At 35.4% G+C, this 16495-nt stretch overlaps 1 protein-coding gene across 3 annotated transcripts in view; it reads left to right on the top strand.

Annotated features, from left to right (window-relative positions):
* Plxdc2 (plexin domain containing 2) overlaps window positions 1–16495 on the top strand; it is a 401026-nt gene that overhangs the window by 210330 nt on the left and 174201 nt on the right. For all 3 annotated transcript variants that reach the window (XM_035442807.1, XM_035442806.1, XM_035442805.1), the window contains one exon: window positions 7610–7679. In XM_035442807.1, the coding sequence (XP_035298698.1) occupies window positions 7610–7679 (70 nt within the window). The remainder of the gene's footprint in view (window positions 1–7609; window positions 7680–16495) is intronic.

The raw sequence follows: 16495 nt of genomic DNA, 5'->3' as shown, positions 1-16495 counted from the left end.
CCCAACTAAGACAGCCATCAACCTAACATGATGGCATGTCAAATAAAGCCAAATAAACAATTTCATCACCAACTTGATCTTGGTCATGTTTTTTCATCGCAACAATAGAAACCTTAAATAAGACAGCCACTAACCCAACAAGATAGCATGTCACTCTAGGTGTCAACCTTTACAAAATCCTCCTAGAATGTTCAATAACTAGAAAAGAATGACACACAGTTAAAAAATGAAGTCTCATTGAATGAAGACTATAGAAGACATGCCTTGTGATTGGTCAGAGATCAATGCTGTTGTCATCTGCCAGGGAAGCACTTTATGTGCCTTGTTCAATAGCAAGAAAAATTTTCCCTTGCTATGTATATCTTGCAAAAACAGACCACACCAAATCCAATCAATCATATTCATCCAATTTTTATTTAATCATGTTTACTCACCAGAAAACATTTACTAAAAATAGGCAACATTAGCTAGAAACATCTTCATAAATAAAATAGCATTATACTAAATTTGGTTATTGCACAAGGCTCATACTTAAGTATACAACACTTACCTGAAACAGTATAATAAAGATTCTGTTTGATAACTAAGATTAAAATAAATTCTCCCATACCAAAAATCATATTAATGACATTCCTTCATACTGATGTTCAATAGATAAATATGTGCCCCTCAAATAAAAGTTACTTGAATGATTAAAGGTAGAATTTAAAAATCCATGTATAAAACTTGATGAAAGCTCAGTTCATTGTTGTACATAAGTTTTTATATCCTTTGTTATTATGGTCTTATGAGATTAGCAGTTATTAAAACTTTAGTTATTACTAATTTTCTTCATTTAAGCTACTTTCAGCAGTTTTGTATCCAATAAAAAGAAAATAAAAAGACTCAGGAGATTAGACAAGTGTAGATTTATTTTAGGAGCCCTCTTAAAACAAACAGCAGTTTGTGTTAATGGTGCTTCTGTAAAACATGGTTCCGGGAATTATAAATGGGACCCACAGCTGGATTCCCAAATGATTATACTCAAAAATTAGTAAGGAATGATACAAGGTTTAATAAGAAAGTTTCACCAAAAGAAAGTTGTAAAATATGTGCCTGAGATGTGTCAACAAGCTAATGAACAGGGTTCTATCTTCAAGCTTTTGCATACACAGCACTGACTACTGAACTTGCTGTTTTGATGCTACTGAGGAATAGTCAAGTTAAATGAGGAGCATAAATATTTTAGTTACAACTGTTTGTAACTAGTTGTAATGTTTGCATTAACCAGAAAACCACAGCAGAAATCATAATAATCTAAAATATGCAAAAGAATCAAGAAACTATATGTGGAATGTCAGATATCAATCTGGATCTATGACTCTGAACATTCCTGACTCAACTGTCAACAGAGTAGTCAAGAGATGGTTCATTGGCTAAATACACAGTTTTATTACCAGCACCCACATTAGGTGGTTTACAAATATTTGTAACTCCAGTTTCATGGGCTCAAATTCCTCTGACATGTGCAGGCACCAGCATGTCTAGAAAATTCTCACTTCCCCACCTTTTCATAAAACTAAGAAAATTACCATATTTAATTATTTTTATTATGTTTCTTATACCCATTATTATTTTTTTTTTAGTTCTGAGTTTTAAAACTCCTGGTTAAAGCTGGGGCTCAAACTGAGGACCTTCTGTATGCTATACTTTGACATGTTCATTTGTGTTTTGCTCAGACTACTAATCCATTAATCTAGCCTTCATGTAGTCATTTTCCTTAATCATTTTCCCCTTAACATTGAATATTTCCTGGGATAGTATAATGTCTAAGGTTATATTTACTTCACAAGTTCTGTGTGATTATTTTGTTGTTGATGTGGTTTAAAATTTTTGATGATGCTCAGGGTTCCCTTAACCTTTGGGTTACATAGACAGTTTGGGGCCACTTTTAATTAATGTTTATTGCACAGTTAAAGGATGCATAACTAATTAGTGACAGCACTCATTAATAGAGCTAGCACAAATGACCGTTCCTCCTGCTTTCATCAGCTTAGTTGATGTCCCTCTGACTTACTACTCCTTCAGCTGGAAATCTGCACTGTCACCATGTTCTGTATCTCCAGTTTTTATGGGCAATAGTGACAGAGTCCTTGTGTATTATTGTGTATGCTTCAGTCTCTGTCCTGTATTTCATGCATTAAAATTCTTTTAGATTGGTATATTTTAACTGTACAATTGCTGCTATTAAAACTTTTATTCATTTATTTTCTATGTGTGGCTGTTTTGTCTGCATGTATATATGTGCACCATGTGCATGCCTGGTATGCTTCAGGGCCAGAAAGTGTTGGAGGCCCTCAGACTAGAGTTAAAGATGGTTATAAGCTGTAGTATGTATACTGTGAATCAATTCCAAGTTCTCTGGGACAATAAGTGTTCTTAACTGCTGAGCCAACCCTCAAGCCCCCCTAACTGGCTCTCATTATACAATTCTCATACATGTATATACAGTGTTTTGGACTGTATTATTTCCCTTGTTACTCACAGTTGACACCACTCCCCCATTGGTCCTGTTGTTTTTTGTTTGTTTTCTATTACACATTCTTATTTTCTTTAAGATCCCACATATGAAGGAAAAACATATATCTGCCTTTCTGAGTCTAGCTTTTTACTCACATAATAACCCCTAGTTCCATCCATTTTCCTGCATATAATGTGATTGAGTTCTTCTTAATAACTCAATAGCCCTCCATTGTGTACGGATGAAACATTTTTTTTGTCCATTTATTCACTGCTAGCTACTAGGCTCATCAGAATGGTCTGTAATAAACTTAGGTATATGAGGAACTCTATGGGTTGTTGCCTTTAGATTCCTTTATGTACAAACCCAGGAGCGATATAGCTAGACCACATAGATCTTTTTCTACCACATCCTCACCAACATTTTTTTTTTCATTATTCATGTTTCTAGATGACAACCATTTGGACTGGTATGAAATCGAATATCAGTAGGCTTTAGTTGTATTTCCCTAAAATGTTGGATTGTACTCTTTGTATTCTATATCCTATATATGTATTCTTTATATGAAAAGTGTCTTCTCAGTTCATTTACCTATTTCTTAATTGGATTATTTGCTCTTAAGATTTTTAATGTTTGAGGTCTTCATACATTCTGGATAGTAATTATCAGTAGGATGAATCACTGTCAAGGATTTTCTTCTACTCTACAGGTCATCTCTTCTTCACTGGGGTCATTGTGTTTTCTCCTGTACAGAGATTTTTAGTATGGTGCAGTCCTGTTAGTCAGTTCTTGCTATTATATTTGGGTCAATGAAAGTTCTATTTGGAAAGTTATTACATTTCTTAAAAGGTTTCTCGTATGTTTTCCTACAGCAGTTTCAATGTTTTGGGTCTTGGCTGAAGGTCTTCATGTATTTCCTGTTAAAAAGTCAAATTTGGTTCCCTGAACTTGGGCTTAAATGCCACTTCTTCATGATGCTCTGCCTCCACATGGTTCTTTTATGTATCATTCAGTGATAATCTCCTCATTACTAAGGAGACTTGGAACCTTACTCACTGTCCTACCTGCCTGTTAGATACAAGGTGATGAATGAAAAATGAAAACATAAACAATTAAAACTTCTCCTTATCCTTGTCTGACACCTCTTTTATATGTATCATTCTGAGAAAAATAATAATCTAATTAGTTATGAGTAATTATGTTGAAAATATAATCATTTGATTTGAAGGCACTTAATACAATTTGAGTGCTTGTTTGTATTGATACTTTACCATAATACACACATTTAGGTGGGGAAGTAACGATTTTCCTAATTTTGTCTTTATAGTACTAACACTTTGCTTTTAATGTCTCAGTATTGGAGATCACTGCCTTTGTAATCAAACAAACCTAGGTTCAAAGTTTTAGGTTCCTATTTGAGCCATACTTAACCACTCTGACTCTGAGTAGTTTTCACACTGAAGTAGTTGTAAAATAAGATTGTTTAAAGCCATTCAGTTTGTTCATGAAGATATTGAGACAGATAAGTGACTTATTCTGGGAAGACAAACCTGAGCTAAGAAGCAATGCTTGAACACTGAAACCCCCCTTAGTGGCCCCTGTTGATTCTGTACTGGCCATGGATGGGAAGCTGTTTCAGGCCTATGAGTAACTTCCCAGCTTGAGTGATAGCTCTTATTTCTATCTGAGGTGTGGCCAAGTTTGAGCAGAGTTGAGCAACCTGAGTTAATACAGAGAATGAGCTGAGCTGCTGTAAGAATTGCCTGCTTCATACCCTCCAGTAATATTCAGGCATGTTCCCCAGTGTTTCAAAGAGCTTACTGACAGATAATGTTCAGATATCTTGTGCTTCATGAATTAGATTGTATGTTCTTTTGTGTTTGTGGACTAGAATGGTAGTGTATCCAGTGTAATACCCATTCATTCTTGGTTTTTGTCTTTGACATGTGTATTGTGTTACATATGACTACATATGCATGTGTGCATATGTGTATGTGTGGATGTATTCACCGGTATAGGTGCATTTGGATGCAGCTGTTAACATCAGTCTGTTTTCCTCAATTGCTGCTCTCTACCTTATCTTCTGAGACAGGGTGTCTTACTGAACCTGCAACTCACTGTTTGGGATTGGACCATCTGGCCTGTAAGTCTCCCAGAATACACTTTTCCAGGCCCTAGCCCTGGGATTATAGCCATTATGCCCACCATGCCCAGCTTGCTATGGGGTACTCAATATCCAAACTCAGTTCTTTATGCTTGTACAGCAGGCACCTTGCCCAGTGACATATCACATGTCCCCTGGCTTATACTACTTTTTCTACAATATTCCTATATCTATCAACATGTGTCTTCCAAGATCACCCTCCACACAAAGGTTATATCTAGGCTGGGGAAATAGCTTAGTGCATAAAATTCTTGCTGCAGAGTCATCTGACTGTGAAATCAAATCCCCAAGCCCACACAAAGCCGCTGTAATCTGCAATCCTGGTGCAAGTTGGAAGGCAGAGTCTGGAGAATCCCTGAACACTCTGGCCAGCTAGTCTCTCATGTATGAAAGTGAACAATAAAAAAAAAATGAGGCCCCACCTCTAACAAAGCAGAAAATGAGAACCTTCTACACACACCTCTGACCCTTCCTGTATATTCCTGCCCTCATACTGGAGCATGCCCGTGAATCATGCATGCATACCCCATAGCCCATGTCCACATCACACATACATATGGGCATGTATATACACTCTCGTTCAATAAAGTTTGTATGTTTTGTTTTGTTTTTGTTAAGATTTTCCCTTAATCATGAGATAGGGGCTGATTTGAGGGCACAACTCAAACTAGAATAACACTTAAAAAATATAGAAACCAAGACTAATGAATGTTCATTTGTCATGTCGAACAGGAGCCAAAGTTAAGAGTATTAGTTTTAAAGAACCAGAAGCTGCAGTCTGTGACTGACATCAGAAGGACTATACAGTACAGAGTTGTCCAGTAACACTTTTGGCTAGGTCTGAAATGCAATTCTTAGTGAACTCCTGTTATTCTCAGGGACCAAAGACTGTAGACCCAAAGATTTTGAAACGAGGTAATATAGTGATGCTTGGCAATAGCTTCAGGGGTATTGGAGCCAAGGATCTGAGTAGAAATTGCCGTGTGTGTGTGTGTGTGTGTGTGTGTGTGTGTGTGTGTGTGTGTGTGTGTGTTGGGGGAATTATCAGCAGTGACTCAAGAGGAATGTATACATTTAACAGCCCTTCAAATGACAGCACCTGCTAAGAGCTATCTACATGACTATTGTACAGGGTAGAGAATGCCACGGTAATAGTTAGATAAGTAGGCGATTCAATCATGGATATGATTCCTGAGGATAATGGATTCTTAGGTTTTCTTTTTTAGCACATATTTCATTCGCTTCAGCTTGTATGTTATTTGTGCACTGCAGTCTAACTCAAAACATTTAAATCCCCGCAGTGTCTGAGAAAACATAGACTATGTGATTCTCATTCATCCTTGGAGAAAACTGGGTTTGTTAGTGACAAATATTTAAAGCAACTTGGTAGTGAGAATGTAACTTTACTAACTAGCATGGGAGGACATGAGATTGGCAGGGTTCTGTCCACAGTGACACCTGCCTTCATCAGATTATTGTTCACATCTTTCCAACACATCTGTTCAATATCATTGCTTTCACTTTGGTGTTATCAGTGACCACTCATGCCAAGTGTCACAGTAAAAACATTTTTATTTCACTGTTAAAATGAAATAAATGTGATGAAAAACTTTTTCGGAAGATGTGGGTTTCAAGGAAAAGGAAAGAAAAACGAATTGAAAGTCAAATGTAGATTCTGAATGATTAACTCTGTGCCAAATAAGTCATTAGAAATCTCCAAAGGATATGAAAAGGCAATCATTTGCAAAATTGGAAAGAACGGAATTCTAATAGATACACTGTTTTACATCTTAATTCGTAGATTCAGAAAAATGGAATGCAGAAATGGTCGGATTTTAACATAATAGCGTTTACTATAGAAAGTTTGCACATGATATTGAGCTTTAACCCAGCTAATTAAATTCCCATTGAATGCACAGATATGCATATACATATGTGTACATAGATGCATGATAGGTGGATAGATAGATAGATAGATAGATAGATAGATAGACAGATGTGAGATAGATAGATGAAAGACACAGATAGATAGGTGTCAGATGATAGACAGACAGATAGACAGACAGACAGACAGATAGATGATAGATACTATTGTCTTTGTTGTGTGTAGAATGTTCTTGTGTCTTGTCTTGTAATGATTTAGGCATACAAAAAAGCTATTCTGTTGCATTTTATTAGTTTTGTATACACTAGTGCTAAACCAAATATACACTTGAAATCTCTTATATATTAAGAATTGATGCTCTGGGCTCCCTTAGGAAGGCAAAAGTGTAAGACTTTGACATTTTCTGCTTAAATCTATCCATTTCCCCCTATATCAAATCAAAGTAACTCTCCAGTAGCTACCGTTTATCCTGCAACTATGTTTTTTTATTGGACACAAAATGCTTTGTCTGGGTAGCTCACTACAATAAATAAACATGAGGATGTCTTCAAGTCTGCATCTATAGATCCATGACATCATCTCCCATCAATCATTTTTATTATAGGAAATACAGAAAGACAATAAACAAAACTATAATAGTGTAAAAAGCAGTATCTTTGGTTTTCATTCTGTTTTTTAATCAAATGCTAAAATGACAAACTACCTCCAAATAACTTATTCATCAAATGATGGAATGATCTTGGTAAATGATGAAAGAACTGTGGTAAGGACTCAGAGAACATAGCATGATTTACAATTTAAATTTCCACATAATCTTTGTAAAAACAGAAAGGGGTCAATAGACTATAATAACCTAACTTTATTTGTTTCATATGCTTCAAACACTTAATTGCAAAAAAAAATGATTTTTAGTCCTATCCCACACTTTGTTTTTAAGGTCAACTACAATACCATTGGGTAAAGGAGAAACATCATTAGCTGTAATTGAAAAGCTCTCTATTTTACATTTACCATTCTGCACATTATTGATTTTTTTCTTTTTTGATGTTGTTCCTTGCAGAGAGTGAATCTGTCCTTCGATTTTCCATTTTATGGTCATTTCCTACGTGAAATCACTGTGGCTACTGGAGGTGAGTTGTTTTCTATGCATTTACCTAAGAAGAAATTTACAGATTCATTATAGTTTTTATTTTTAATGTATCTCGTCTTACAAGATAGATGAGATGTATTAAGGAAATGATTGTTTTACAGCACAAATGCATGAGATTAAATAAAACTTAATGAGGAGCAGAGCTATTAGGAAAAGTTTTCAGCAGAAATAATAGAGTATAATTATAATTTTCAGGTTAGAATCACCACAGGATTTTTTTTTTTTGCTCTAACTGACTTCTTGTTAATATGGTAAAACTATATCCATGAAATGGAAAAAATGGAATAGAGATAGCATGAAAAGACCCAAAACAGAGTTGTTGGCATCTTTTACATTTCCTTTTATTATATTTAATTAGTATGCATGGGTATATTCAATAAGCAACATGTTCTTTACCTTAAATTTGTTTATCTTTTCAATCAATGTCTCCTATATTAACAGATAAATTTGAGAATCTTAAACACTGACATCCAGTTTGACTTTTTCAAATTTTTGATTCCTCTGTAAATGTAAAATTCTAGTGTCTAGTACTAGACTTTATCGGAAGAAGGAATGGGCCAGGTTTCATGGTAGGTCCCAAACGTTACAAATGTGCTCCTCATGATGTGCAGCTGAGAAAATTAATTAAATACCCAAGACTGTCTCTGTAAGTTATATATGGTATAGAAAGGGTGTAGGAGGATTAATGAAAGTAAACAAAAATAATAGAACTGTAAAAATAAAAACAAGTGAAATTTCACCTACAGACTTAAATGGTATAATGAAATTACTTAAGATATTTTTGGAGGATGTAATAACCTTTATGGGTTTACAAGAAGAAAGAATATCTCCTGGAGGGTCACAGTGAGTGACACACAAAGGATGAACTGGGCAGAGGATCATTTTTGAAATAGAAAAATAATCACATTTGAGTGAAATTAATGACATGTTTATAAAGTAAAATGCAGATCAGGAAAATAAATTACAACAATGTTATATAACATCTCTTTGAATCATTGGTGCTCAAAGATATACATAATTAATTTTAACAAGATGCATATAGGCATTTGTACCTGTAGTGTAGACTGCATTCTCTGAGTATATTTTCCTGAAAGAGTATTGAAGTCACTTGTGGGAGAACTTGGGGGATTCAATGCTTCCTAGTCTAGACCGGGGTGTTTTGTGCCACAACTACAGAGACAAATGGGAAATATTTTAGTTAAAAACAAAAGACTCCAGTTCGTTGTGAGTTTGAGGCAAGCCTGGTCTACCTACTGAGTGAGTTCTAGGACAGACTAAAAAAACTACACAGAGAAACCCTGTCTTGAAAAAACAAGAGAAAGAAGGCTCCAATCATGAACATACTAAAATTTTGTGTGGGAGAGGAAAAAATTGTACTTAAATAAAGCATATATAAAAATCTGCCTTTTTGAGCTCACCATGTATGTGCTTTTAGAGAGAGCCTTTCCTTTAATTAACTGTAATTAGGGACTGAATGAAACATAGAAAGGTGGCAATAAAGGATGAAGTCACTAAACCATGAATGGCATGATGTTGTCTCTCATTAAAGGATGCAGAAACGTGGAGACTTTAGAATAGAGGTGTTAGATATGCCTTCTAATATATATAGACTAGGGTGATACCTAGACATGGACTAGGGTGATACCAAGGTTGCATTTGCTCTTAATAATGCACACAATATATAATATCTACACATTGCAAAAAATATAGACCCTTGCTTCATTTAGACTATAAATTCATGTCCATGATTAGGTGGGTGTCTATTTAAGATCTAGCTTAATATAGTGCACTGTGCCCTACTCAAGAAGATGGCTCTATCACACTTAGGGATGCAAAGACCATTTAAAAAAATACCTCAATAAAATGAAAGTATCTACAATGATATCTATCCTCTATATAAAATCACTAATTGAAAGACACTCTTTTTGTCTACTTATATACTATTTATAATGGTAAGGTTGATATATAAATTTATGTACCACGCTTAAATCAAAGGTCTCACCAAGATCATTCAGATGACGACCCATATCTCACATTGAAAACAGATTCTCATTAAAGTTTTCCAAATAAACACCTAGCTTGACTGTTCTACTGCCTGTTCATCCAAGCAGTTCTGACCCAGACTCCATAATAGGCCCCGAAGAAGCAGCTCCGAGCTGCATCAGGGATGGACTATGGTTCTTGGCTGAGACTATTACCTCATCTAAGCAAAAAGAGAGGAAGTGATATGAATAAATAATAAAGGTCTAATCAGAAATGCTGAAGGAGAGGGAAGTCACTCAAAAGGAGATGATTTCTAATGAGAAATGCAAGAACAGGTTATAAAGGAACCAACATTTGGAGCTGACCCATAAGAGGGTTGGATTTTATAAGGTAAAGAAGTGATAGTAATAAAACAGTGGAAAGAGAAAAGATGGTCCAGGAAACAGAGTGCTGAGCAAAGTCATAGTCTGAGGCCTGTGTGGAGTGTGTTTGAAAAGAGTGATGTTGGTACTTTAAACACTAAAAGCTTGAGTGAGGTCTTTCCAGCCTTGGGTTGTTCAGAGTAGATCTAGTCTGATATGACAGTGGGAGGCAGGGGAGGAGGACTGATAGTAGAGAAACTAGATAGTATAGTTGTCTCTCTTTAAATTATTTTCATTATATATTATGAAATTATATAGTACTATAATAGCATATTATATAATAAGTCATATAATAATGCAGTGACACGGATGATACATTATGTAATGATATATGATTTATAAATAATAATATAATTATTGTCATAGTCTTAGTATTAATCTCAGTCTTAAATTAAATGCCACAGAATGTGTAGTGGGGTCAAAGGACAAATTGAAGGAGTATGTTGTCCTTCTGCTCTGTGAGTCCTGTGAGACAGGGCACAAGCACATTTACTCACCGAGTTACCTTGGTAGCCCAAGATGGAAGAGTTTCCATTCTTTTTGAGGACATAATTCCTGAGAAAGAATAGGTGAAGTGAAAAGCAGAAGAGGCGAGTACAAGATTTGTCATTTGAATTGTTTAATCATTGTGGTTAAAAAGGCTTCCCATCAAAAGACTGCATGAAAATGCAGTGAAAAAAAGCTGAGTTTGGAGATCTGAACAACAGACTCTGGTAGATCTTTGTGAATGATGAGATGTTACAAACTAAAAGACAATTTGTCAAATCTCCAGTGTCATTGCACATCTTAAAAAGGCTGCTCACCATATAGGGCTCAGAAAAGAATAAAAATGGGAGTTAAAATTAAAGCACTGATTTCAGGCCATTGCTACTAGGTGAGGCCAAGGGATTTCTAAGTAAGGACATCAGCTTCCATTCTATTGACTGCCAATTATCCTTGATTGTGTCTCTGAATTCTTTTGGATCCTGTTTCCATATCAATGTAGGAAAAAACCAAATAGAATGTTTTCATGGTTAGTAAAGCTGTATAAACAAATAAAGCAAATGCTTTGAACATACTTCCTATCTCATTCCCTCACATGTTTGTTTTTTCCCATGCTTTCTTAACCACCCTCTACACACACACACACACACACACACACACACACACACACACACACACACACACGACTGAAATCTAAGATTAATTCCAAGATAGTACTCCATGTCACTGTTAAGATCAATACAATTTTAACTCAGAAACTGATTTTAAAATACAAATACATAAATCATTGTAGCAAATCTGTGTTATATACATGTATTTATTTGTGTGTCATTGTGAATGAACCTTATTTCTACTTTAAATTTTAAAATTAAACTATATACCAGGCTTTTATTTATAACTCTAAAATAGTCTTGAACATTTTAATATTCAAAAGCTTCAATCATCCACACAAATAATGGAGAAAATGAATTTAAAATACTATCTTATTTTCTGGTTCACTGACAGCAAAATCTGAAAGCATTTATTCATCTTTCTATTTAAAACACATCTTAGTATGCAAATATTTCACATATCTCAAAACTATTCCTCCGTGCATTTCATCATCAAGAGCAGGCCTGTTAATGGCTTGGCTATGTCCAATTGCTTGCATCTCACAGCTTACTTTATTTCATATGTATACCTAATTTGTTACTGTACTGCTAATCTCTTATTTTATATGTTTTGAAGCACAGTGTTGTTTGAAGTTTTTTATGGTTACTTTTCTGAGGCCATCAATACCACGAGCATTTTGACCAGAATCCATCATAGGAAATGTGAGTGATAGAGTAGAGAAGAGTTTGTTATGATTCAGAAACAAAACTTAACCATGTGGACAGCTGACAATGTATATGTAATTGTGAGCATTCACACATGCAATTAGTGATCAAAGATGAAGTATACCAAGAAGCTAATGTGGAATGCTTGTTACCTATTTTGAATGTATGAAGTATTTGCGATGTCTTGTTCCTATATAAATTTCTGATTGCCATTTCATTTTGAAAAATGTTTAAAATTTTTGCATATATTTCCTTCAGTTACCATATGATAACTATTAAATATAAAATTACAGTTACATAATGAATTCTTACATGTGAAAATGAATATTTGAATGTTAAAATCATAGGTAAAAAACTGAAATGCAAACCCCCTTTCTACCCTTCCATCATACACTATGCATGCCCATGTCAATCAAGACTACAACTCTTAGTCTTTAAGTTATGGAGTATTAAATTCAAATGAGTTTTCTTCTATGTCAGGCCAGTAATCATGTTTTAGGTCTTCCCTAAGATATATTAAAAACCTAGGTAATATCTATCTTCTTTGTTAGATTTTCATGAAGCATTTACTAAATTTTCCATCATTTTTTCTTCTGGCTTTCACAGAGTAGTATTTTAAATTTATTTCCAAATAATATTTCACGGTTTTTCAAAACACTTGGTTAATAACAGGAATAAAAATTATAGGAAAGAGAGAGGATTAGTTAGTTATAGCTCACACTGATTTATAAACATTATGTCATCTTGTTTCAAAGGTAAAACCTCGAAAACAGACTGTGATGCTTCCACAACCACCCAAGGCTAGTGAGGAAGAATTGAGTTATTATGCCTTTTTAAGTAGTTATTAATAGAGAGCAGAGGTCGCAAGCAGCCAGTTATCTGTGCAGTTATCAGTGGAAGACAGTTAAGCCACAAACTTTGAGCAGAGACAAATCCTTCCATTCTGGGTTGACAATTTAAAGTAACAAGCTTAAGTCTCATGGATGTCTAGACAGACAGACAAATAGGAAGGACTCTGTCAAAAATGTTGTATCTAAATGATTCCTGAAATACACCTGCAAACATCCAGAAGCTCATTTTATCAGCCCTCTCGGTAATTTACTAAATGGTCTATTGTCAACAGCAGCAGTAGTAGCAGCAGCAGCACTGTCAGCAACATTGCAACATTTCTTTTCCCTTGGGCAGTTTAATCACATTCTCAAGCATCTTTGTTTCAGCTCTGAACACATGTGTTTCATTAGCTCTGGCTTTCTGAGGTGGGGAATAGTAAGGTGTTGGAGCAGTGAGAGATCTAGGAAGGTGATGCCCCTGGGAGCTAGAGATAAGTCATTAGGATATTAAGCAAGAAAACTACCAGAGGCCGAGATACGGGTAGAATGAAGATGGGTAGCTACAACCATCACAGCGAGGAATTAAGAGCATCTCGTGGACAAGTCATGAATGGGAGACAGGCAGAGGAAGGGGTGATCCCCTGAGATGGGTGCTTGGATAAAAAGCAGAGTACACATTTTCCTTGTCATCCATTACCCTAGCAACCCCAGAAGAGACTGCCTGTCTCCTGAGTTTAAGTGCACTTAGGAACTTTCATCTCTAGAAAGCACCTCTTTGTCCTGTGACCTGGGATTTATGAGGAATACTGGCAGCAATATTGTCAGGCATTCTTTCCTTGCCAAGGCAGCCACAAAGCCAGTTAAATAATGCTATCACACAAATGCATACATGCATCACCCACTCACAAAGAGAGTCTAAACAAGTCCATTTAATTAGTAAAGTGACAAGATGCTGTACATGACACTGTCCAATGCTGGAAAACAAAGGACTTTTTAATATTACAAGGCTGACAGATACTGGCAGTTTCCAGTGAATCCACTCACTACCTCTCAAAGCCAAGAAATGAACTTCCATTTCTTGAAGAAGCCAGTCTGGCATCTTGGTTAAGAAAGATCTTTGATCCAGGGTGGTTAGGCTCATAGGCAAGACAGATGTGTCTGTATAGTCCTTAGTAGACTGCCTGCTCTCTCTAAGTCCAGTTTCCTTATATGTAAAAGAAGAGAATATAACCACCTGCTTATAACTATTTTTGTAAAGACTTAATTAATGTTACTGATAGATATTCATAGAAAATACAGTGTAATTCGTATATATAAAATACAGTGTAATTCGTATATATAATTGCTGCAGTTTTTACTTGCAGTTTTTTAATAATATTTGTCTGCAAGTTTTATTTACTGTTTTCTACATTGTCATTTTTTATTAGCTTTCCCTCATCACAGCACACAAGGGAAATCAAAGGGGAGTCAGTTATTTTTTGTTTTTGTTTTGTTTTGTTTATTGAGACAGGGTTTCTCTGTGTAGCTTTGGAGTCTGTCATGTAAGTCGCTCTGTAGACCAGGTTGGGCTTGAACTCACAGAGATCTACCTGCCTCTGTCTCCCTAGTGCTAGGATTAAAGGCTTGCTCCTCCAATGCCCAGTCTGGGAGTCGGGAATTTAACTCATGGCAATGTCTAGCTTTTTAAATGCTGACTTAAAATGGCCTTATCCATTCATGAAGGAAAAAAACTGTGGTTATGTGCTAGCTTGGGATATCCATTGTAACCATTATTTGTTTGGTTTCTGAGTGCAGGAAAAAAATTACTAGTCCAATGACTACCTGCGAATACATTCTGCCACACTAGGATTATGTTTAGAAAATTCAAAATTTTGTCAATGCTGTAATCCATGGCAGTAGAATCTTGGAATTTTCAACTCTGCTGTCATAGGTTACCAATGTGTAATAGTGTAAATCAGAGAGTTATATAGATAATTCTACATCTTATGCTATTCTTTGCTCTGTGAAATGAAGTCCCTAGTGGAATCAAAGAATATTCTATGGGATTTATTAACTGCAGATAGCTGCAATATTGGGCATTACATTTATTTGAGGCTAGCTTTGACTCTCTGAATAGCCATTAATTGTCTACCCTTGTGCGTGACCTCACATCATGTGGCAATTAGGCAAGCCATTTTAAAGTATATGAAAACCTGTAGCTCCCACCAACCCAAAGGTGAGAGTGCTATCAGATACCATCTCAGGCCTATAACAGAAGTTTCCTGAATTTACTGTAATCACCTGCTTGACATTTTTACCAATGTATTTGAAAAGTCTCCTGATTTATAACTGCATTTGTTCTAAAACTTCAATTTTATGAAACAGTTACCATATGGAAACATGGCATTTGGGGTACAACAATTTATGTTTGAGGGCAATGCTCACTAATATTTGGCTCCAAATTAGACTATATGTCTTTCGAGGTGAAAATTATGCATCTGCTCTAAATTTTCTATTTAACTACAAATTCTTGTTTTTCTTAACTATGAAAATTGATAATAAACAAATTATAAGATATTTCCTCCATTTTCTTTCATCAGACACATTTTGTTTCTGTAATAATTCAAACTCTAACAAAATTTTTTGATAAGAGAATTTAGACTATGACAGGTACTTTGCAGACAAGTCACCAATCACAGAGAGGTATATAGTAAAGCCAGGGAATTGGTTCTACCTTGCCACATGCAGAATGCCATTATTAGACTTAAGAATTCATTTTCTTCTTCACAATATGACTCAAAGATGTATGGAAGACTGAACCCTCAATACAAAAGTTTGAATTACATTGCATATGAGGCTTTGGCTTTGGGCTAGGAGTTAGATTTCTGTGTATGTCCATTATTGCAATGCTATCTTTATTTTTAATAGCTTTTCTGAAACCACAGAAAATGTAGATATAATATAAATGGTATTTAAAATTCAGCTCTTATTTCAACCTCTGCAGTTCTAGAACTCAGACATATAAAAATAATAAGTCTAAAAATTGTGTTGGCTGACACTAGTAGGATCATTGTGATTGCCTCCCATTACATTGCTGATGTGCCTCGCCTGAGGGCTATCGAAAATTCTCAGTTAAACTAGAGGAAATGTTGAAATGTAAGTTTCTACTGAAGGTAATAAAATAATGGAAGAAATGTCTTGTAATAGGTGTCCTGGGAACACTATATCAGAAACTTATACAAACGCATTCGTGTCTTTCCACAATGTCAGAATTCATCGAATAATGATAAATTCACCAGGTGTGCTTGTTTCACTGGCAGAAATTTGTCAGGTAACTCCATTTTACTTACTAGGGCTGGCTGAGGCAAACATGTTTTTGTTGTTGTTGTTTTGTTTTGTTTTTTTTTTGTCGGGGGGGGGACTCAATTGCTTTTCTTTTTTTTAGATTTTTTTATTTGAATTAGAAATAAGATTGTTTTACATGACAATCCCAGTTCTCTTCTCCCTTCCGTCCTCCCCTACTACACCCCCCAACTAAAACTCTACCTATCACATGTCCTTTCTGCTCCCCCTGGATGGTGAGGCCTTCCATAGGGTGTCATAAGAGTATCGTAGCCTTTGGGATAGGGCCTAGTCCCACCCCTGTGTGTCTTGGCTCAGGGAGTATTCCTCTAAATCACGGGTTATTTTAATTATAATTATAAACCTTAATTATTGATATTAACTCTGTAAGATCATACTCTTCTACTCATCAAAAATAAATAGATATCCCTCTCCCTTTTG

The sequence above is a fragment of the Cricetulus griseus genome, chromosome 3 (genome assembly GCF_003668045.3).
Source record: "Cricetulus griseus strain 17A/GY chromosome 3, alternate assembly CriGri-PICRH-1.0, whole genome shotgun sequence".
In the NCBI taxonomy this organism is placed as follows: domain Eukaryota; kingdom Metazoa; phylum Chordata; class Mammalia; order Rodentia; family Cricetidae; genus Cricetulus; species Cricetulus griseus.
Note: the sequence above shows the minus strand (reverse complement) of the source record. Positions and strands in the feature narration are given on the sequence as shown.